Raw genomic sequence first — 21,244 nt, 5'->3', positions numbered from 1 at the left:
GACCTTTTAAGTGCTGCCACTAATGTTTCCAAACTTCACTTAAAACTTCAATGGCCAGTAATAACGCGGATCGGTACTACATTCTCAAACCAACGGAATGACGCCCTACAAGGTGGCCCGACTTCATCTCGCGTGCCTCTGTCACAGGGTCTCTTGTGTGGCGTATTTGAGAAACAATCCAATGTTGTCGGCATGGCGGAGGAGCAGCTGTTGCCAAGGAAGGACTCAGCATCAGACCTGAGTAGATGACAGATCTGTATTATTTAATTGCTGTTATCTACTGACGGGTTATTACAACTGGTGCTACTTTGCAATAAGGTTACCCATATAAAGGGTTTATGAATGGTTTATAATCTGGTTATTAATTAGGTTGTAGCACTTTGTAAATTGTAACTTGTTTAAAATTAATAGACAGTTTTCTTTATATTAATGAGTTACTACCATTTACAAGTGGCTAAACTGGTACCTTACAACTTGTTTAAAATGAAGTTTAACGACCATTCTGAAAAAAAATGTCTTTAATGCAGTCATTTTAAATGGTGCTAATAGACATGTTCTTAGACTTGTTTGAGAATATTGTTGACAGTACGTTTCAAAATTGGAAAAGGAGACCACGATTTAGATGGAGGGTTGCGATTGTGACAGGAAGATCATGGTAGGATTACCCACCCCTAGTTAGGCCTTCATCCACCCGTGGGGATGCTCTTCTGAAACAGTGAGAGGATGCCTCTGTCCTTCAATGTGTTTGGCTGTTTTCCTCCGCCGGCCACAGCGTAGACACCAGTTATTGCCGCAGAATTAGTCTCTACGCTTCTGCTCTAAAATCTGCCTGTTTGTCTCCTAGTTTGGTGGCTTCTCTCCTGAGTTTGTTGTCAATTTGTGGAGTTGCTTCACAACGCCGCTGTAATTATGGGCTGTCTGGATGGAAGCAAGGAGGGAGCAAAAATGCGGACTGTCGGGGGGGGGGGGTCCCCCGAGGACTGGGCTGGGAAACACTGGTTTAGAAAATGTCATTCTGGTGGTGAGATGTCTTCTAAAAGCAGTGTCTTTGCTGTTTTTCAGGACTTGGAAGTTGTGTATTCGTATCTCCATGGAATGGAGGCTCTGTCCAACCTCCGGGAGCACCAGCTGAGGTAAGAGCCCAGCGTCCTGCCTGCTGCAGCTATCTCCATTCATCGCTGTCAACTTCCCTTGTCCAAGGCTTGGTTCCACTTTACTTGCTGACTTCATGGGCTTTGTTGCGTAATTAGGATTTTCTGCCATCATGCCAAGTGAAAGCAAAGAACCACTGGCCTAGATTGGTCATTCCGTCAAAATCAGGAACCCAAACTGGCCGTAAGCTGGGTACTTGTTTTTTTTTTTTTCTTCATAATGTCAGACTCATATTTAGCCTAATTATGGCCTGTAAGACTGGAAAGGTGAAGCAATTCCTGTTCTGGAGCGATGGCTTGGTAGTTGCACTGGCTGGAACTCTTGTGTTCTTGAGACGTAAACGGAGCCACATAGACCTTTTATGCTGAGCACCGGTGTCCTGGCGTTTGACCAATCACGCAAAGTGGTGTCAGCCCCAGCCTAGATGGTTCCAAGTACAGAACCAGAGCTAGAAGATGGCAAGGACAAGGGAACCCTTGGTGGGATGTTCTGGCATGAGATGTGGGAGGGAGCTGTGATTGGTTCACCGCTTTTCCCAACCATGTTGTTTTCACCCACTTCAGGATAATGGCCTCTGGCACCGTAAAGTCCCGTAAAACGTGGAATTAGGCCACTCTGTCTCCACTCTGCGCCCAGCGTTGACGTTCTCTCTGGGCAGTGTGCACAGACGGGTTCTGGCCCCGCCTGGCGCCCTGGGGGTGCCTGCACAGGAGCCTGGGGCCACGGAGAGGAGACCTGTTGGCAGAGCGACACCAGCCCTGCCCCGGGGCTCTCCCACTAGGGCGCTGGAATTCAGAGCACGGGTCGCGGTTTCTCGGAAGATTGACCTGGCGCAGGCAGGAGTTCACCACAGGAAGTGCCCAGATCGGCGGCACCTCCACCCGAGCAGATCGAGGAGCTTGGTTCGGTGGTGCTCCTGATACTGACCCCCAGGGGGCACTAAAGAACTCTTGAGCTAGCAGTGGCATGCATGGGGCTATGGAGGGAGTGGTTCCCCTTGAAGCAGGCGGAGCTGAACTGAGATCAGTTGGGATAACGTTGAGAAAGTTACTGTAATTATATGTGGGAACGCCCCACAGTGTCACTGCTGCGTCCCTGAGGTAGTTGCACAGCTGGCCGGGCTCTGCCGACTGTTTGTTCTGCAGTCGTTCCCAGCGCGCCGCATGCAAATGCATATGGATCACAGTCTAGGAAGGCATGGGATCACATGACCTGCGGGTCCGGAACATTCCCACGCTTGACCTTTCAGAGGCTTTACTTTCCACTCGATTATGTAAGAATCTCGTCTAGGGGACAGTGGCGGCTTCAGACACGCTGTCCTGGAGGCTCAGACTGTCTGTCTGTTCTGATGCTTGCTCTCTGCGCGCTTGTTTTTAATGGTATGTGATTTTCGCTCTGTTTACCATTTCAGTGATCTCTGTGAAGCAGGAACAGCTGATTACATGCACAACGGCAATTGGAACTGTTTTCCAGTTAATAGATTTTGGTGGATTTCGTAAGAAAATGCCACATGGATAAGCTGTGTGTCTTGGAGCAGTGACCTCCTGCTAATCTCCTGTAGCTCCTGCACCCGTTTAAATCATCTTAGCTGTTCTGTTTTGTTGCCTGCGTCATGTGCTGGATCTTCACTAACGCAGCCTGTCGTTCCTCCATAGGCTTATGTGTCAGACGGTGCGCTACGAAAGACACGAAGCCAACGAACTCCTCTACTAGTAAGTATTTGACTGGACTTTTCCTCCGTTCTCCTGTCACCGGCGCCTGTGGTGTTGCAGTGTCTGCAGTCCAGCGCTGACCAAAACGTGCAGGAGTCACCTACGTGCATTAGATAGCTGTGCATCCTCACAGTTACCATGAGCTGCTTCGGTGAAGCCAGTACGACCTCAAAACATCCTATATCGATGATGAAATCAGTGCTGTTGGCAGGTATTTGCATAGCAGATTAATCCGTGTAAGGATGATTCGTACTGCTGGTCTTTGAAGTGGAGATGCACGGCAGGCTTGCACGCCTGCTCTTAAATCCCTGTGAGAGAGCGAGAGACTGAATATTCAATCGCAGTATCTTTGGCTCACAGCTGATCCAGACATGATTGATGTGTGGACGGAGCACTTTAGCTTTCTGTGTTTATTCTCTGCCCAGCCCTCATCGCTGCTTTCCCCGGTGTGAAATGTCGTCGTGTGCTTGTGGAAAAAGATCTGGAAATGTTAGTTTGTGTCGCAGCAGAAGTGCCTGTTTCGATGTGCCCTTATTATAACAAACCTCTACCCCACCCTACCCCTCCAGGACCAACTGACCCCCTCCCGTCCTGTCTTTGTTCTGCCCGAGACATCCCTTTGCCGGCGTAAGGGGGCCCGTCTGAATGGGGCGGAGTGGGGGGAGCAATGCTTCTGTCAATTTCACACCACCATTGTATTTTAATCAGCAGGCAGATCAATCCATCTTTTTCCTGGCAAAGAAGCTGGAGATAGTAAAATAAAATTATCGCTAGGCAGCGTAAAGGGTCTGTGACCTCCGCTGAAAGGACGGACCAATGAGCGGCGCCTGTATTATGCCCCGCCTTATGATTGACAGCTGGTCTCACCATCGCATATCCTCTGCTTTGTCACAGCTGGCCATAAATGATATATGAGCTTCAGCTGCTGAATAGCCGCAGGGGAGAGGGGTCACGTGTATTAAGGCGTGCATGTTTATGGGCGTGCCCCTTGTGCAGTTCGCTTTTATGTCGGGAGTTTTGACAGTTACTGGATCTGTAAACAAAAGCACGCTGGTCACTGTCCCCGCGATGCTTCGTTTAGCGCCGCCTTACAATGGCACAGGTCGTTTAGCTGCTCTTTATGTTCAGAGCAATTAAGCCCGGTACTGTTGATAATGGACCGCCTGCCTGCTCTTTGTCCTTCCTGCAATGTGCGAATGCGTGACCGTTTGGGGCCTGGCGAGAATCTGTTGATCTGCTTTAGCCGCCGCAACAAAAGGAATGCGGAGGGGGCCATTCCTCATTCCTACAGATCTCACCCCCCCGCCCTCCCCCGACAGTCCTGGGGCAAAATGGCAGCACCCTATGCTGCTCTGAGTCTGGGGGGTGGGGAGCTGTTATTGCTGGTCGTGTTTGTTAGTGTGCACCAGAAGCAGTTATGAACGCGGTCTGGCTCTGCAAGGAAGGACTCGTGTCTCCTCCTACCTGCCTGGCCCCCCCCCATCCTACACGGCCCTTAACCCCAAAGATGTAGCGCTGGGAAAATGGCTGATGCTGAACTCGGACCCCGTGATTCACTCTCACCCATCTTTCTCGTAGCAGAGCAAGATGTGTGAAAACAAAAGAATTCCTATGTACCTATGCAAATGGAAAAACGAAGTAGCATAATTTTAGCAAAATTAAGTGGAAGAACCTCTTATCGTTTTATTTTTTGGGGAGGGGGGCTGGATCAGGGGCTGCTCTGCCGTCCCATCTGTTCCAAAACCGCCTGCTCAGCTCTGGACCCTAACTGGCATTTAGGGCCTTTTAGCACTGAGGCAGTGTGGAGAGTCCTTTGGGAGTGGGATCGGTTTCGCTGTTTCTGCATGGCTGCCTTCGTGCTCCTGAAGCTCCAGGACGGCGTTTCCATGTACTGTGACGTCCCGGTGCAACTCGCCCCCACATGTCTGATGATGGACATCATATAGAGAGACGTGGGAGCGATCCAGCCATTACCGGCGTCACTGAGGGCCCTTCGCAGATTCCTCCCTTTTTAGCCTTTAATTAGTGTTCCTGCATTATTTATGCAGTCAGGTGCCGTCCAGTTGTACTCTAGCTTTTTATCTGGCCTGGTTTCTGTGCTTCCCCGTGCACCTGCTCTACATAATGCGAGGTAATGGAGTTGGGAAGGAGGCCGGCTGGTTACTCTCCATGACACGGAGGAAATGCTGATGGGTTCCCTGTGCGTTTAAGGCCTGTGTTTAAGTGTGATTGCCCCCCCCCCCCCCCCCCCCCACCCAGGAGCTTCATAATGTGGCCTGGCTGTCCCCAGCGTACGCAGGGAGGGGCGAGAAGGAGGCGCGTGCAGGAGGGAGGGAGACGGAGTGAGGGCAGTTTAGAGCAGGGGTGTGTCTTGGCAGGGAGTCTCGCTGGTCCTCGGTCTCGCTGGTCCTCGGTCTCGCTGGTCCTCGGTCTCGCTGGTCCTCGCTCTCGCTGGTCCTCGGTCTCGCTGGTCCTCGGTCTCGCTGGTCCTCGGTCTCGCTGGTCCTCGCCGGTCCTCGCCGGTCCTCGCCGGTCCTCGCCGGTCCTCGTCCTCGCTGGTCCTCGCTCTCGCTGGTCCTCGCTGGTCCTCGCTCTTACTGGTTCATGCTCGATGACCTTTGTAGTACATTTGGGCAGCCCCAGGCGGAAGTAAACTCCCCTAAGCAGTGTCAGCCCGCTGTCCTCCCTGTGAACTGACCAGTTTACAGGAATCTCAGGAATCTGTCTGTGTTCCTTCAGTGCTGCCCTGCCCCCGGTGTGCCGTGCTGACCGGTGCCTGTTCTGTCCCCCGGCTCAGGATAGGATAAAGAATTTTTAAGGGTATCGGGACTCAGATGACCTGGATCAGTAACATGTCAGCATTCCAATTTTCCCTGCACTCAACCCCCCCCCCCCCCCTTCACACCTCCACTGTATGATTAATATTTCAGCCTCTCCGGCTCATATGGAGAGGAGAGGAGATGTAGCTGGGGCAGCAGGGCGGTGGCGGAGCCTGACGTGGGCACGCCTCGTTAGCATGGTGGCGAAGTGGCATTCCCTTGGCCTGCTGCTGGCTTAGCCTCGCACGCGATGCCCCTGACAGATACAGATACAGCAGTAACCCTGTAAAAGCAATCAGAGCCGAGTCAGAATGCACAGATCTGAGTCCGTCTTCCATGTTGATGACGACTATTAGTAATTAGCTGATTTGAGCTCAGTGATAGTCACCTTATTTCTCTTTTTCCCCAGTAACTGTTAAAATTACAACAGAACGGAATGGAGCAGAATAGAACAGAACGGAATGGAACAGAAAAGAACAGAACAGAACAGTGATGCTTTACTGATCCCGTGGAGATAGTATCTTCTCGTCTAGCCCTTTTGCTCTGTACTTTTATAATATGTTCCCCATGACACTCCTCATGTTAATGTGTTTAACATCCCTTTTCGTCTTTTTTACCGTTTTTTTTCCAGCCCTGATAACATCGGCACCTGCTGGTATATCCTCCTGTCCGGCTCTGTGTTCATCAAAGAATCCATGTTTTTACCGAGGAGCAGGTAGGTAATCAGCCGCCGGAAACGTCACTATAGTGTCCATTTGTGCTGAGAGCTGCATGTAAATTATTGCATGTTAATCAGCTGCAGAGCCCAATAATCCAGCGCTAAGCACTGAAATGTAATTCGCTTGGTAGCCAGCATTGATTTTTTTTTTGGAAGCAGAAATAGGCAAAGCAGCTACCAGGCCTGAGCGTAGCAGCTTCTGGGAATGAGGCGGTGTTGGGTTCGCTCCTGGCTTTCGTGCAGATCGGCGGACGCCCTGGGCGTGTCCTGTCCCGAGGGCGACGCGAGTGCGTTTCGTTTCTGGCGTTTCCCGAAACCCCCGTTGGGAGGTGAGGCGGGTGAGGCGATGCCATCCCCGGCAGATGCCGCTCTCCCAAAAGGCAGGCCTCTCTCTGCGCTCCTCCGCCTTCCTGCCGCTCTGCGCTTCAGCGTCAAGGCGACACGCGGGAGCTCACGAGCATCAGGCACTCTGGCCGATCGCCAAGCCACTGCGCCTGACGTCTGCCGCATCTCACCTGTACTGTTAAAGATGCATTTCATGGATTCATAATTTTTAAGTCGAGTCCTACGTCCAGTTATTCTTTGAGGAAGTTTTAGCATTGAGGGATAGGGGGGCGGGGGGTGGGCTGGTTAAAAAAACAAGCTGTTCGCTATATTTGCACCAAAATGGAAAAAACTGCAAACAATTTATTGGAGATAATAAAATTCATAATGTTGAGGTGTTAGTGAAGAACAAGCCAGACAGTTTAAACCACTCTTGCCACACGCACAGTTAACACTTACAGAACGTCAGCCGGCAGCAGCTGTGTGTATATTAATGGGACTGGACGGAAAACAGGAAACACTCTTTATTTTGTCCTGACGGCTTTCCGTACTTTAAGGTCTTCTTCCGCCCTCATGGTGTTTCCTGAAAATGGCTTCATCGACGGGGAGGGTTTATCCAACACGGTCGACCGCAGGGTGACCCTACATGATCCCAGCCGGGTCGCTTCCGAGTATTGACCAGGGTCGGGCACGATTGCGGCGGCGGTGGCGGGGAAAAGGCAGGGGAGGATGCGGTGTGGATGTTGGCGATCTGGCACGACGGCAAGGGGAAGACCGAGCGCAGACGCCATTGTTTTCAGCATCCTCCGCATTCTTACTCAGGGGCGGGTCGAGTTGAAGGACATTTGCCCTCTGTGGTCTGGAGGCAGCCCCCGCCGATTTACCAGCCGCCATAGCATAACGGGTTAAAAATCAGCAGTGACAGTCTGGGGGTTGGGGGGGGGGGGGGGTGGTTAAGAGGCCACAATGGGATTAACTGGAGCGTGCAGATATGGGAGGGTTGGGTTTCAAAGCGGAGCTGGCATGTTCGCGGCGGATGGGGAGACCACCTCGATATCGCACCCCCCCTCCCATAAATCAGCTGCATATTAGATTCAGGAAGGATAATGCTGCTGGTAATTGAATGAAGAATAGGAGAGAGCTTGGTGCTATTTAAAAAGCCAGCCGTGTAATTGAAGGAGGGCAGACTGTCGTCTGTAAAAATAGCGCGGTGATTGAGTGCGGAAATGCAAGCGCTTGCCGTCGTGAAAGCCATGCGGACGGCCGAGGAAAGTTCCCATCTTTTTGTCCAATCTGGTTGTTCCGGTGTAAACCAAAAACCCTACCGGCACCAGTGACCTAGTGACCAGCTCAGAGCTGGGGACTAATGCTGATTCTCACTATGCCAGGTCCTAAACTCTGCTTATGCTTTTGGAGGTTTCCTGAGGGCGGGGATTAGGTCATGTCCATAGCGACCCCCCCCCCAGCCAGTTTGCACTGCCCTTTCAGGTAAGCTGCCCTTTGTGAGAGCAGCGAACTTTTGCACTTGTATTTATGCGCCTAAACGGCATGTCGAACGTAAGCGGCTCTCGGTGGTTGTGCTTCTTGGGCCAGGGCCTCGCCGGTCACCCTCTGGAATGCAGGGGCAGCGTGGGGAGGGGGACACGGGGGCGGGTCACTGTATGCATCAGGAAGTGGGCCGTTCCCGGGAATGCTGCCTGCATTCCTCCTCGGGCAGAGGGACAGAGTGCAGGACGGGGATCCAGGCAGGGGAGGGGTGAACGCGGTCACACGGATCGCCGGTACGGACAGCCCCCCTCCGGCACACCGAGGACTTGGAGGTGAGCGTGCCGCTGTGTGCCATCCGGACTCTCTCGTAGCGCGCTGGTTCTGATCAGCATCGCCCGGGTTTGGCCATGCTGGTGCTGAATGACCCGCTTGCTTGGGATACTTAGTGTTTATCTGCCGGTAACACATGGAAAGCGGTGGGGGGGTCGTTTGCCGCAACGTTTGGCCGAAGCGCTGCACCCCCCTTCCGCTGCTGGGGGTGGTGACACTGGGTGGGGAGCGAGCCCTGGGCCCTCTGCGGGGGGTAGGGATCATGGGCAGGGATCTTCTCCCAGCTGCTCTCGCCTGGCCCTTTTTGTACCATATACTACATTTTCTCCCACCCGTCATGGAGGTCCTCTCTGGTGTCCGTCTGAAACCTGTACCCTCCTCGGCTTTTTCCTGACCGGGCTGGGGGCCGTCACTCGTCCCCGGCCTCACCGCAGCACCCAGTCGCCGCCCCCATGTCCGTGTGGAAAGGCAGACGGTGAGCGTGACGGTAATGAGCCCAGCAGGCCGCCCGGAGATTACAGGTTCCCTCCTGCTCTGGTTTTTATTACTTCTAAACGCTGTAAACGTCTCGGTGTGGAATATAAATTAATGGGCTGATCATTCAACTACGCCCCAGGGAGATATTTTGATCAGCTACTGTACAGTCTAACTGCGCACAGTATTCCTAGTGTTTGTACACCGGGCGTGTGGATTCGGTACGCATAAAGGCACGCCTTAGGGTTTGGCTCTGCACAGGTTTTACACACCCCCCCCCCACGGCAAACACGAATAAAGAGTGATAATGAAGAACCACAGTGGGATGGGGATGGCATGTTAATCAGCAGCAGCCCGTCCTACTTTAGCGCTGTAATTAGACGGAATCTTCCCCGTGGCCTTTCAGGGGAGCGCCTAACTCGATCCCGCGTGGCGAGCCGGAGGCAGGGGAGCGCCTAACTCGATCCCGCGTGGCGAGCCGGAGGCAGGGGAGCGCCTAACTCGATCCCGCGTGGCGAGCCGGAGGCAGGGGAGCGCCTAACTCGATCCCGCGTGGCGAGCCGGAGGCAGGGGAGCGCCTAACTCGATCCCGCGTGGCGAGCCGGAGGCAGGGGAGCGCCTAACTCGATCCCGCGTGGCGAGCCGGAGGCAGGGGAGCGCCTAACTCGATCCCGCGTGGCGAGCCGGAGGCAGGGGAGCGCCTAACTCGATCCCGCGTGGCGAGCCGGAGGCAGGGGAGCGCCTAACTCGATCCCGCGTGGCGAGCCGGAGGCAGGGGAGCGCCTAACTCGATCCCGCGTGGCGAGCCGGAGGCAGGGGAGCGCCTAACTCGATCCCGCGTGGCGAGCCGGAGGCAGGGGAGCGCCTAACTCGATCCCGCGTGGCGAGCCGGAGGCAGGGGAGCGCATAACTCGATCCCGCGTGGCGAGCCGGAGGCAGGGGAGCGCCTAACTCGATCCCGCGTGGCGAGCCGGAGGCAGGGGAGCGCCTAACTCGATCCCGCGTGGCGAGCCGGAGGCAGGGGAGCGCCTAACTCGATCCCGCGTGGCGAGCCGGAGGCAGGGGAGCGCCTAACTCGATCCCGCGTGGCGAGCCGGAGGCAGGGGGGCGCCTAACTCGATCCCGCGTGGCGAGCCGGAGGCAGGGGGGCGCCTAACTCGATCCCGCGTGGCGAGCCGGAGGCAGAGGGGTGCAGATGCTTCCGAGTCACACTCCGCTCTGCCTGGGTGTGGCGATTCCTCGCCATGCTATTTCGGCGCGTGTGCGTGCTTTAATCACAGCCCGGGCTTTGATGTCACTCTGCGCTGGGTATTTTTACTCTGAAGGTCAATTGCAGCTCGTCTCGGGGGTGTTACTTTCAGCACCTCCCCACAAGGCCTCCTCCATCTGACTCCCTGCTTTCCTCTCCCTTCTCTCCCCAGCTTCGGAAAGCGTTCCGCAGGCAGCCTCAGGCGTGGGTGCGAGTGCATCGTCCTGGAACCTTCCGAGATGATCGTGGTGAGTCCCTCTGCCCTGCTCTGCCCCCATTTGGCCAGGTGGTGGGGGAGTAAACATAGCCCCGGTGCTGTCAGCAGGCCTCGGGGCGCATGGGGGGGTGGGGGGGGTGGTTGTTAAGGTTCGTGTTCTCATTTGCTCACTGTTTCGAGCCTCAGGCAGCTGGTATTTGCCCTGAACCTACCGCTAGCGTGCATGTGTTGAGCCTCTGACTCCCCATCTCTGTCCTCGTGACCAACGGAAAGATGGCTCCGGTGTACAGGCATGTTCTGCCTGCTAGATGCTGATCACACCACAGACTATTTCGGGATCTCCGGCAGTTGCCATAGCAGCAGAGGGTTCAGGGGAGAGATGCTGTGGTGCAAGGGGAGTGTAAAGGAGAGGCTGAGAGCTCAGGTTTGTCCCTGGACAGGCCTGCTGTAACAGGGCCCCCAGTGCTCTGGGGGCAGGCCGTCTGAGCGACCCCATGATTGGTCTCAGCGGTGTGCTCTTTGTTTACATCTCACTCTGGGTCAGGCTGCGGGGGCCCATGGTGAGGCCTGCCCTCTCACTCACCTCTCTGTCCCATTTAGATTGACTACATGGATGAAAATGAAGAGTACTTCCAGCGGCAGGCGTCCTACCGACAGTCTCGCAGAAGATTCCGGAAGATTAACCAGAAAGGAGAGCGGCAGACGATCATGGACACGGTGGAACCATACCCCATGGGGAAGGCCCAGCCCGCGGGGAAGCCCCCACTGCCTCGCGGGTATCACACGGTGAGAGGCCGCCCTCTGCCTCTGGCGTACCGCGCGGTGAGAGGCCGCCCTCTGCCAGGGAAAGGCCTGCTTTTCTTTACCTCACCTCTCTGTTGTCCTAAAGGCATGAGGCTGTAATTAGGGAGAATTCTCGGTGTTAATTGGTGAATGTGTCCAGTTCAGTGCAGTCTGGTCTCCAGGAGGGGAAACTGACTGATTGCTGGTTCCAAGCGTGTCTGCATGCTCAGGCGTTTCCGGTGCGTCTGACTCTCCCTCAAGTTAATAACAGCCAGCATGTGTGTCTCAATTGGAGGTGATCCCCAGGGCCCCCCCCTCGCTGGTGTCTGACAGCTCTGCAATTGTTGCCCCACATTCATCCCTTTACGCATCCAAGCAGAGACCCCTTTTGACACGGAAAATCCGTGGAATTATGTGAAATTTCTCTGGAGCAGAAAATGCTGGACTTTCTCATGCTCCATAGCAGCCGATCCTACGCACATGCAAAGGTGCACATTGCCGTCTGCAGGCAGGGGGATGCCTAACTGAGCACAGGTGCAGCCCGGCTACCGGTTCCTCTATATTTACGGACGACCGCTGTTTGGGTGGGTCTGTCCCTCAGCAGTCAGTGACTCCTCGAAGCCAAGCCGCCAGGGAGGCATGGGACAGTTGCCGGAATAATCCCTTCTGAGATACCCTGGGTCTTTTCCATATTTCATTTAGTCACATTCAAAGGATTTTCTCCAAATCTGTTCCACATTAAAAGATGCTTTTTCTTTATTTACTGCATGATAATTGTGATGCAAATTCAGGTGTTTCTTCTGTAACTTCAGCTTGTGTGACTCGCTTCCCACAGATCCCCTTGTCACTTTAGTTATTAGAATCGTGTGGTGTCCGTCCTCCGTGCCACATCGACGTCTGCGAAACTGTCAAAACTCTGTTTGTCTCTCTCCCTGCCTTACTCTGCGTCTCTCTCTCTTTTTACTTTGATTATCTCTGTTACTCTGTGTTTCTCTCTCTCTCCCTCTCTCTCTCTATGTTAGTCTGTTTCTCTCTTTTACTCTGTTTTACTCTCTCTCTCTGTGACTGTTTCTCTCTCTCTCTCTTAGTCTGTTTCTCTCTTTTACTCTTTTACTCTTTCGCTCTCTCTCTGTTACTGTCTTTCTCTCTCTCTCTCCACATTTCCATCTTTCTCGCTCTATTTGTATCTCTCATTTCTTGTGTCTATCCTCCTCTTGTTTATCACATCAGTAAAGGCGCAGAGGTTATTAACTTTATTTTATTAGCATTATTACACACTTTAAACAGTCTGAGTAATGGATATTTCCCATAGCAATAAAACGACAAGTCTTGTACAGGATAAACAGAGGACCCTATGGTATCATTAATAATAACTAAAGCACTCGCTGTAATTATGACCTTGTTTCCTGGTGTATTGAAGATCCGTCTAATTGAGGGGATCTTACTCATAACTGAATGTTTACAGGGCTTGTTACCCCCGATTTAAGACCCCCTCATTAAGTCTCCATTTAATTCTGATGAGTGTCAGCCCGTGGGAATGAGTGTATGGCCTGTGCCTCCCCCCACGGAGTTCGTGGGGGCTGTAACGTGATAGTTTTGCGGCGCACTGCACCTGTTCCACAGAAGTCCGAATGAAGCCTGATTGAAGCGCAGCGCTGCTTCATAACCGTGTCGATGGAGAGCGCAGTGGGTCTGCAGGCACTGCCCTCGAGCCCCTTCGGGCTGCTGCCGGGCCTGGTCTGTTCTGCTTTCTTTCGCCTGCTGGTGGAGTTCCGGCTCCGTGCTCCATGCCAGCCGTCTCTCAGGAATCCTCCAAGCCAGCTGTTAGTTTTATCCAAGTTTTCTGAAATGCAGCACTGCCGTTTGGGCACTGTACACTCATGTGGCTCTTCTCGCAGGCCTGCCCCCTTGGCTCTTCTTGCAGCCCCGCCCCCTCGCAGCCCCGCCCCCTCGCAGCCCCGCCCCCTCGCAGCCCCACCCCTCGCAGCCCTGCCCCCTCGCAGCCCCGCCCCCTTGCAGCCCCGCCCCCTCGCAGCCCTGCCCCCTGGCTCTTCTCACAGCCCCGCCCCCTCGGTGCTTCTCGCAGCCCTGCCCCCTCACAGCCACGCCCCCTCGGCTCTTCTCGCAGCCACGCCCCCTCGGCTCTTCTCGCAGCCACGCCCCCTCGGCTCTTCTCGCAGCCACGCCCCCTCGGCTCTTCTCGCAGCCACGCCCCCTCGGCTCTTCTCGCAGCCCTGCCCACGCACCTTTGTTTTGCTTTTCTCCTCGTTTCCTTCCCCATCTCCGCTGCCTCGCCTGTTTCTGAGCTGAGCTGCCAGCCCCCAAAGCACATGAGGAAGTCCCCTTTCCCGTCGGCCAGCTTGGGTAGGAAGTTCACCAGCCCCTCGGTTTGCCCCCTGGCCTTCCGTGATTAGCGTGGGAATTTTCACCACCAGCACGAAGGCGGGATAACTGCGCAAACAGGAGTTTGGCTGTTACTGATGTGGAATTCCTGACCTCACTGGGATGCAAAGAGCAGCTGAGGGTACAATTACTGTATGGAGGGACATGAGTGACCGGCTGCAGTCCATCCATCCATGTATCCATATTGCTGGTATATTGTAAATTATGCTGAGGGAATTATTTGGGATTGATTCAGAAGTGTCTGCTTAATGAATGAGGCTCAGCAGTGCCTGGTGTCAGGCAGCCTGGCAGGTCATTAAGAGTAAGGGTGATCATCTCGTGGGGGTTACAGGCTTGCCACATCTCTTTTATCCTCAACAAATAAAAACACTGTTATGCATAGATGGCTTTTGTAGGGCAGACAAAGCCTGAATGTGATTACTTTGTCACTGGTAGGAAACAGCGGCTTGAGCAAATGGTGACGCTTGACCTAGAAGCTGCAGCCTGTATGAAATAATGAGAGCTTGGGGTCATTAAGGCAAGCTCAGCCAGCTACTGGGGACAAGGGTCTCGCTCAAGGGCGTGGATTTGGGATGTAAACCCACGACCTTCTGGACACGAGATGAGAACTGTAACCCCCAGTGAGCTGGGCACTGCACCCTTCACCGTCCATCTGAAGGGCCCAATCTGCAGTGATGTTCACGCGGCCTGTCAGATTGGCTGTTTGTCAGCATGACGCAGTGCTTTGCTTTGCCTACCTAATTTAGTGGTGGGAACGTGGCTGCTGTTCCCGGGTCGAGCAGCGCCTGCCCCGGTCTGTGCAGCATCACATGGTGTGTTCATCTCCGTATTGGTGTGGCGGCATCAGCTGATCCGTGTACATATTTCCATGTTGGAATGACGTCCGGAATGATGTCCAGTCCCAAACCCTCTTGACTTGTTTGACGGGCTTTTTGCATGCTCTTTGGCACATGCTAGCGTCCTCAGGGGCATCCCCATGCTGGCCCTCCTCCATCCTCTTGGCCCTCCCTCTCACTCCACTCCCTGGCCTCCAACCCCGCCACCCGGCCCGGATGCTTGACCGTGCCACGATTGGCCGTGGGTTAAAAGGCCAAGAGATTCGCTCAATGAAGCCATCGCACCACAGCGGCTGCCCGTGATTGATGAGGGGGCCGGGGGCTTTGGCCAGAGTGCAGGCACATTGCAGGTGGGTGGCTGTAGCTTAAGGCACCCCCGCGCCCCCATGACATCAGCGAGCATAGAGCTGCATACTGTCAGCCCAGACAAGGCACACCTCCCCCTTCAGGAGGCCGCCTTGGGGAGTCACTCCTGAAGGGTCTGTCTGGGAACACCCATCTTCCTTTCCCCCCAAAATGACAGGCGATGGGGCCCTATAATGCCAGAAAAAGCCTATTCTCCTTGGTTGCTATGCCAACTGCCGGCAGCCCTGGTCCCCCTGAACACCAGGCGTGTTAATGACCTCATGTTAGCGGGAGGGTTTGGGGCGGAGGATCATTCCCTCTCCCCCGCATGGTACCCTGCAATCTCCCAAAGTGCAGTGACAGGATGGTAGGCTTTCTTTGACTGCTCTCTGCTCTCAGCAGCTGGGGGGCTGTCCCTATTCACACCCCTCCCCCTCCCCTCACTGGCCAGTGGATGGGTACTGTTTACAGTGCGGAGGGGGCAACCGGGGTGGGGACTGTACTCAGTTCCGGGCTGAGTGGGGGGCGACCACAAAGCCCTGAGCCCAGGTTACATTTGGGGGGGGGGGGAGACCAGGAGATAGATAGATAGAGAGAGAGAGAGAGAACAAGGGAGAGCACATGAGAGAAACAGAGAGAGAGAAGGAGGGAACAGAGAGAGAGAGAGAGAGAGAGAGACAGAAGGTGACAACGCATGAGAGAGAGAGAGACAGAAGGAGACAGTGCATGAGAGAGAGAGAAAGGAGAAAACACATGAGAGAGAGAGACAGAAGGTGGGAGCGCGAAAGAGAGAGAGCTTGTCAACGTGCCGACAGCCATTTTACTCTCTTTTCTTTTTTTTTTTAAAATGTAAAAATCTCAGCAATAGTTTTATCTGGCCGATTAGCCAGAGTGCTTCCATTACGGAGCATGTGGGGATGCAGCGCGGCGTGAACGTAACACACTGTGCGTCTGCGCAGACCCTGGGGGCAGGACCAGGCTGACGCACGCCACGGCCGCCATCACTGGCTCCCCACAGCTGCGGGACCCCTCCCTCCCTGCTGGAGGTGCTGAGCGTAGCCAGACAGCTGCGAGGAGGACAGGGAGAGAGGGAGCGCAAGAGAGGGAGAGCAAGAGAGAGGGAGAGAGAGACGAAGCAGGATGTTAGAATTGCACGCACCATACACTGGTTCATTATGAAACCATTAGCTGACACTGCCAGCCATGGAGTCCTGGGCCAGCAAGACAGGAATCCTGTAAGTACGGGGACCCCCCCAGTGATTCACGGGCAGACGGGGGCGTAGATCTCGGCGTGTTGCTGGCAAATCGATCCTTCTGGTCCGCCGTTGCACGGGTGAGTGAGCGACGGCGATCTGCTGGGGCTGGGCAACGCGGTCGGCAGTCCGGAGCCTCGACGTGGAGCGGTGTTCGTGCTTGTTGTGATGCGCGGCCCGTCGACGCTCTTGGGAAATGTCTGCTGACAGATGATGCGTCCTGAGCGAGGGGGCTGCGCGCTGGCGGCGCTGAGGGTGCTTGCAGTGGCTCTGCGTTTCACCGGGTTTTTTTTAAACAGGGACGATGCTAAGGGTTGCGCTCTGTCTGTCTCCCTGAGTGGAGGCGTCCGTGGGAGGCAGTGACATCGCTGCTTGGCACTTCGCGTGATCTGTCAGGTCCCCGGCTGCACCTCGGGTCCGTGTTCCTGCGTCCATCCTGCGCGCATAAATTAGCCTGCCGGCGTCTGAGGTGTAATTAGCACATGATCACGGACTCGCGTGCTGGTGTGCATCCAGGGCTCTGCACAGAAAATGGAGGTTTGTGTACCTTCTGAACGGAGCCTTTCACCGCTGCGGGGGCCTCCCTGCGTGCCACTGCGCTGTTTCCCTGTTCCTGTGTGTCTCTCTGTCTTACAGTCATATAAAGATGTTTGCTTAGTCATGTCTCCACCAGGCATCTTGCCTCACAGGCAGCATCAAGGACTTTATGTCCGGCCGTGTTCGGCAGTTCTGGCAGAATGCGGTCCCTGCCCGGCCCGGTCCCTCCTTGGAGCCCCGTACTTGCTTCACGGCGACCTTCACGGCTGTGTAGGTGCGATTTCCGTCTAGTAAGGAGGCCCTTCGATGGCCCTTTGGCATGTGTCCCCTGCGTTGGCCTTTGTGAAGTTGGATACCTGAAACTGGTTCATGTCCTGGGGGCTGTGCTGTTTTACCTGGGGAGGAAACTTACAATAATTCAGCATTTATTTACCAGATAAAGAATTAGCTTTTTTTGTGGGGGTGAGGGTGAGCTAGTTATTGGAGCTGTTGAAATTGAGGATCTGCTCTTGGGGTCGGGGCCTATGGTGACAATGGTGGTGGGATTCGAACCAACAAGTTTCTGAGTTATAATTTGAGTGATAATTTGTGAATTGAGTCTGAGAAAGACGAGGTGAATTTCAGAGGTTTTTGGTGCCATTTGTCGGCCACTCAAGGATGTGGTTTTTTGGGGGAGAGATGTCTGTGGAGCACTACGCTCTCAAAGCAAGTCTCACGGGGACCGACTGCCACTCCCCAGGCCTGAAACCTGAGAGCACCCGGCTGGGCCCTGACGTCATTTCACTTTACAAGGTTATTGAAAGATCAATGTCTGGCGTTTGTTTGTTAATCGCCTCCGTGTGTCCAAAGCAAATGGTGCATGTTCTGTGGCTGTTTCCTGACGAGCGCAGGAGAGTGGTGGCTGTATAAATGGCCTGTCCAAGCTGACTGTGAAGCATGGAGCCGCCATTAAAGGTCGTTACCGGCTTCTGAGAATAAATGCTGGATTTTATCAGCATGCCGTACCAGTCGGGCACCGCTCTCTTCTTGTTAATCATCAGTAAACACTCAGCTGTCTTCGACCATGCATGTGGTGTGTCATCTGCTAGATGTTCCCTGGTGGTGCACACTAGAGACTGCACAATTACATGGTATCCATGCTGGTGTGTCGAACGGTGAGTTGGGTTGCAATGCCATAACGTGGCGTGTTTGTCATGAATTTTGGGCCAGGTAGAGTGACCGGCATTAGGTGGGTGAGTAAGTTTCTGGGCTATTGATGTTTTACCCCAAGACTCTGCGGATCAGCCTGATGACTGAAAGCAGCCCCTCACTTAGCCGGCTAAAGGTTTCGACTGAATTTCAGCCTTCAGTCTCGGCTGCTTCCGCATGTGGCGTCAGGGAATCTCAGGAGTGTTGCCGTTTCCCCCCAAGACTCAAAAAAACCATCGGAGCACAGGGGACATTAGCTCACATCTCCGTTAATCGCTCAGAGCAGGTCTGATGGACGGGTGGCTGGGCCCCTTGGGGGATGGAAGGTGGTGCTGGAGCAAGAGCGCAGCTTTGTCCTGGGGGCGGGGGCCCGATCACATGGCCTGCTGACATTTCCTTGTTGACCGGCCTCACTGTTGGTTTTTCTGCTTCTTAATGCCGTCTTCTGGCAGGATTTTCTCCAGGGGATTACAGTCACAGCCTCACGTCATTGCTTTCGATTTTCTCCGGAGATTTGAGCTGGAAGGAAATTGCGTGTTAAGCTTTGGGGGAAAAAAACGTGTGAAGACACGTTTCCTCCCATTATTTTTAGAGGTGTTATTTGGGGTAATTTCACAATCCTTGAATAATAAGCAGGACTTATGAAGTAGAGCTTCACTGACTCTCTTTCTTTCATGCAGACCTTCTGTCGATCTTAGTTAATTTTAAATGTCTTTTTCTTTTAATAAAAGGCTTTCTGAGAATGTGCTGCTAGGTTGTCTTTGACACATATGAGCAGTGGAGTGATGCTGTAATACGGGGGCTGATATTGATACGTGGGGTTTGCTTGGGCACCTAAGTGGGGCTGGCGACCTCTGACCGCGCATCTAACCGAGACCCGAGGCCTCTGACCGCAGCCTCTATCTGCAACCCAGACCCTCTAACCGAGACCCGAGGCCTCTGACCGCAGCCTCTATCTGCAACCCACACCCTCTAACCGAGACCCGAGGCCTCTGACCGCAGCCTCTATCTGCAACCCAGACCCTCTAACCGAGACCTGTGCCCTCTGACCGCAGCCTCTATCTGCAACCCAGACCCTCTAACCGAGACCCGAGGCCTCTGACCGCAGCCTCTATCTGCAACCCACACCCTCTAACTGAAACCTGTGGCCTCTGACCGCAGCCTCTATCTGCAACCCACACCCTCTAACCGAGACCCGAGGCCTCTGACCGCAGCCTCTATCTGCAACCCACACCCTCTAACTGAAACCTGTGGCCTCTGACCGCAGCCTCTATCTGCAACCCACACCCTCTAACCGAGACCTGTGCCCTCTGACTGCAGCCTCTATCTGCAACCCACACCCTCTAACCGAGACCCGAGGCCTCTGACCGCAGCCTCTATCTGCAACCCACACCCTCTAACTGAGACCTGTGCCCTCTGACCGCAGCCTCTATCTGCAACCCACACCCTCTAACCGAGACCCGAGGCCTCTGACCGCAGCCTCTATCTGCAACCCACACCCTCTAACCGAGACCTGTGCCCTCTGACCGCAGCCTCTATCTGCAACCCACACCCTCTAACCGAGACCCGAGGCCTCTGACCGCAGCCTCTATCTGCAACCCACACCCTCTAACTGAAACCTGTGGCCTCTGACCGCAGCCTCTATCTGCAACCCAGACCCTCTAACCGAGACCCGGGCCCTCTGACCGCAGCCTCTCTCTGCAACCCACACCCTCTAACCGAGACCCGAGGCCTCTGACCGCAGCCTCTATCTGCAACCCAGACCCTCTAACCGAGACCCGAGGCCTCTGACCGCAGCCTCTATCTGCAACCCACACCCTCTAACTGAGACCTGTGGCCTCTGACCGCAGCCTCTATCTGCAACCCAGACCCTCTAACCGAGACCCGGGCCCTCTGACCATGCCTCTGATCGCAGCCTCTATCTGCAACCCACACCCTCTAACCGAGACCTGTGGCCTCTGACCATGCCTCTATTCATGACTTCTAACTGCGACCCGCACCCTCTGAGTGAAACCTGTGGTCTCTAGCCGCCATTCGCACCCTCTGACTGAGACCTGTGGCCTCCAACCACGATCCATGGCGTCTAACCACGCCTCTCCTGCCACCCAGCTCCCCGCTGACTTCGCCAAGCATCATCTGGCCGACGGCCTCCACCCTCAGGTGACCCATGTGACCTCCAGCCACTCAGGATGTAGCATCACCAGTGACTCTGGGAGCAGCAGCCTGTCAGATATTTACCAGGTAAGCACCACCACCCTTAACCCATAAACAGACCATAAAAAAGACATTTAAAAGACAGTAACAATAAATAATATCTGGCAATAAACGGCGAGGATGTCAGATAAAGAATTGTGTGGAAATAACTCTCAGATAAATGCATTAAAAAAGAATGATGGCGTTTAAGGCTGTGCTGCAAGTTCCCTGGCCAGTGAAGCACCTACAGTGTGTTCGTAAGCACTGTCTCACCAGCCAGCTGATGAACATCAGCCACACTTTGGTCCAGTCTCTTGTGACTGAAGTGCAACTGATGCATTCGCCGTACCTTGCGACTTGATTGGCTGAGAGCCCCTAGTGGGTCCCCCCCCCAGTACTGCCCATGGGGTCCTCCAGGTCTGTCTCTGCTCTTGATCAGGGCACCATCTGCTTTCCCCCGCTAATCCGCCCTCAGTTCCTTCACCGGTAGACGCATGCGTGACCCCCCCCCCTCCCGCATGCCGCCGCCGGTAACCGGATGGATGGCCATCCATGTTAGGCGACCGTGACTCTCACTTCCAGGTCCGAGGGCTTCCTCTGTGTTAATCGGCAGCCGGCGGCTCACACTGTGGTTCTGACATGCAGATCAGTATGCAGGAGGGGTCTCTGCTGAACACCGGCGTCGTTTGGGTCGCGGCCCCTGTAGCAGTGTGACCATTTTTGCACTTTATATCAACTTACTTGCACCCCCCCCCCCCCCACCCTGGTCTTTCATATGTTGAGTGAAACTCAGCTTTAAACTGTACGCCACCCTTAACCCCCACCCCCCTCCCTGAACGATTCAGGAGAGAATGGAAACCGCACAGCTTGGATCCGCGGGCGACGCGTCCCACACCCTCCTGAAGTGTGAATTTCTTGCGCATTGCGCTTTACGCCCCCCCGTCATGAGAAAGACGGCAGCTCCCCCCCCCCCCCCCCCCCCCCCACTGCTAGACCGCTCTGGGGCCGCCCCACGCACCAGCCCCGGCTCCTGGTTAAATCCCCAAATCACTCCTTCAGATGGCTTAGAGGCTGGTCCAAGAGCAGCACGTTTAAAAAATAATAGCGCAGCCTTCCGGCGTGATGGACGACGCCCAATTATAGATAAGGCCACTCTGCTGAGGGTCCCGGCGTCTGTGAGCCTTAATTAGCGGCGAGACAATGCGTGTCGGCCACTAAGGGAT

General features: G+C 54.6%; 1 protein-coding gene across 1 annotated transcript in view; it reads left to right on the top strand.

The window, feature by feature from the left end:
- Positions 1 to 21,244, top strand: part of LOC125704457 (rap guanine nucleotide exchange factor 2-like) — a 48,851-nt gene that overhangs the window by 9,360 nt on the left and 18,247 nt on the right. Inside the window, 6 exon segments of the mRNA XM_048970016.1 lie at positions 1,063 to 1,133; positions 2,808 to 2,864; positions 6,315 to 6,398; positions 10,439 to 10,514; positions 11,084 to 11,269; positions 19,938 to 20,069. Of these exon segments, the coding sequence (XP_048825973.1) occupies positions 1,063 to 1,133; positions 2,808 to 2,864; positions 6,315 to 6,398; positions 10,439 to 10,514; positions 11,084 to 11,269; positions 19,938 to 20,069 (606 nt within the window).

Source organism: Brienomyrus brachyistius, chromosome 12, assembly GCF_023856365.1.
Source record: "Brienomyrus brachyistius isolate T26 chromosome 12, BBRACH_0.4, whole genome shotgun sequence".
Lineage (NCBI taxonomy): Eukaryota > Metazoa > Chordata > Actinopteri > Osteoglossiformes > Mormyridae > Brienomyrus > Brienomyrus brachyistius.
Note: the sequence above shows the minus strand (reverse complement) of the source record. Positions and strands in the feature narration are given on the sequence as shown.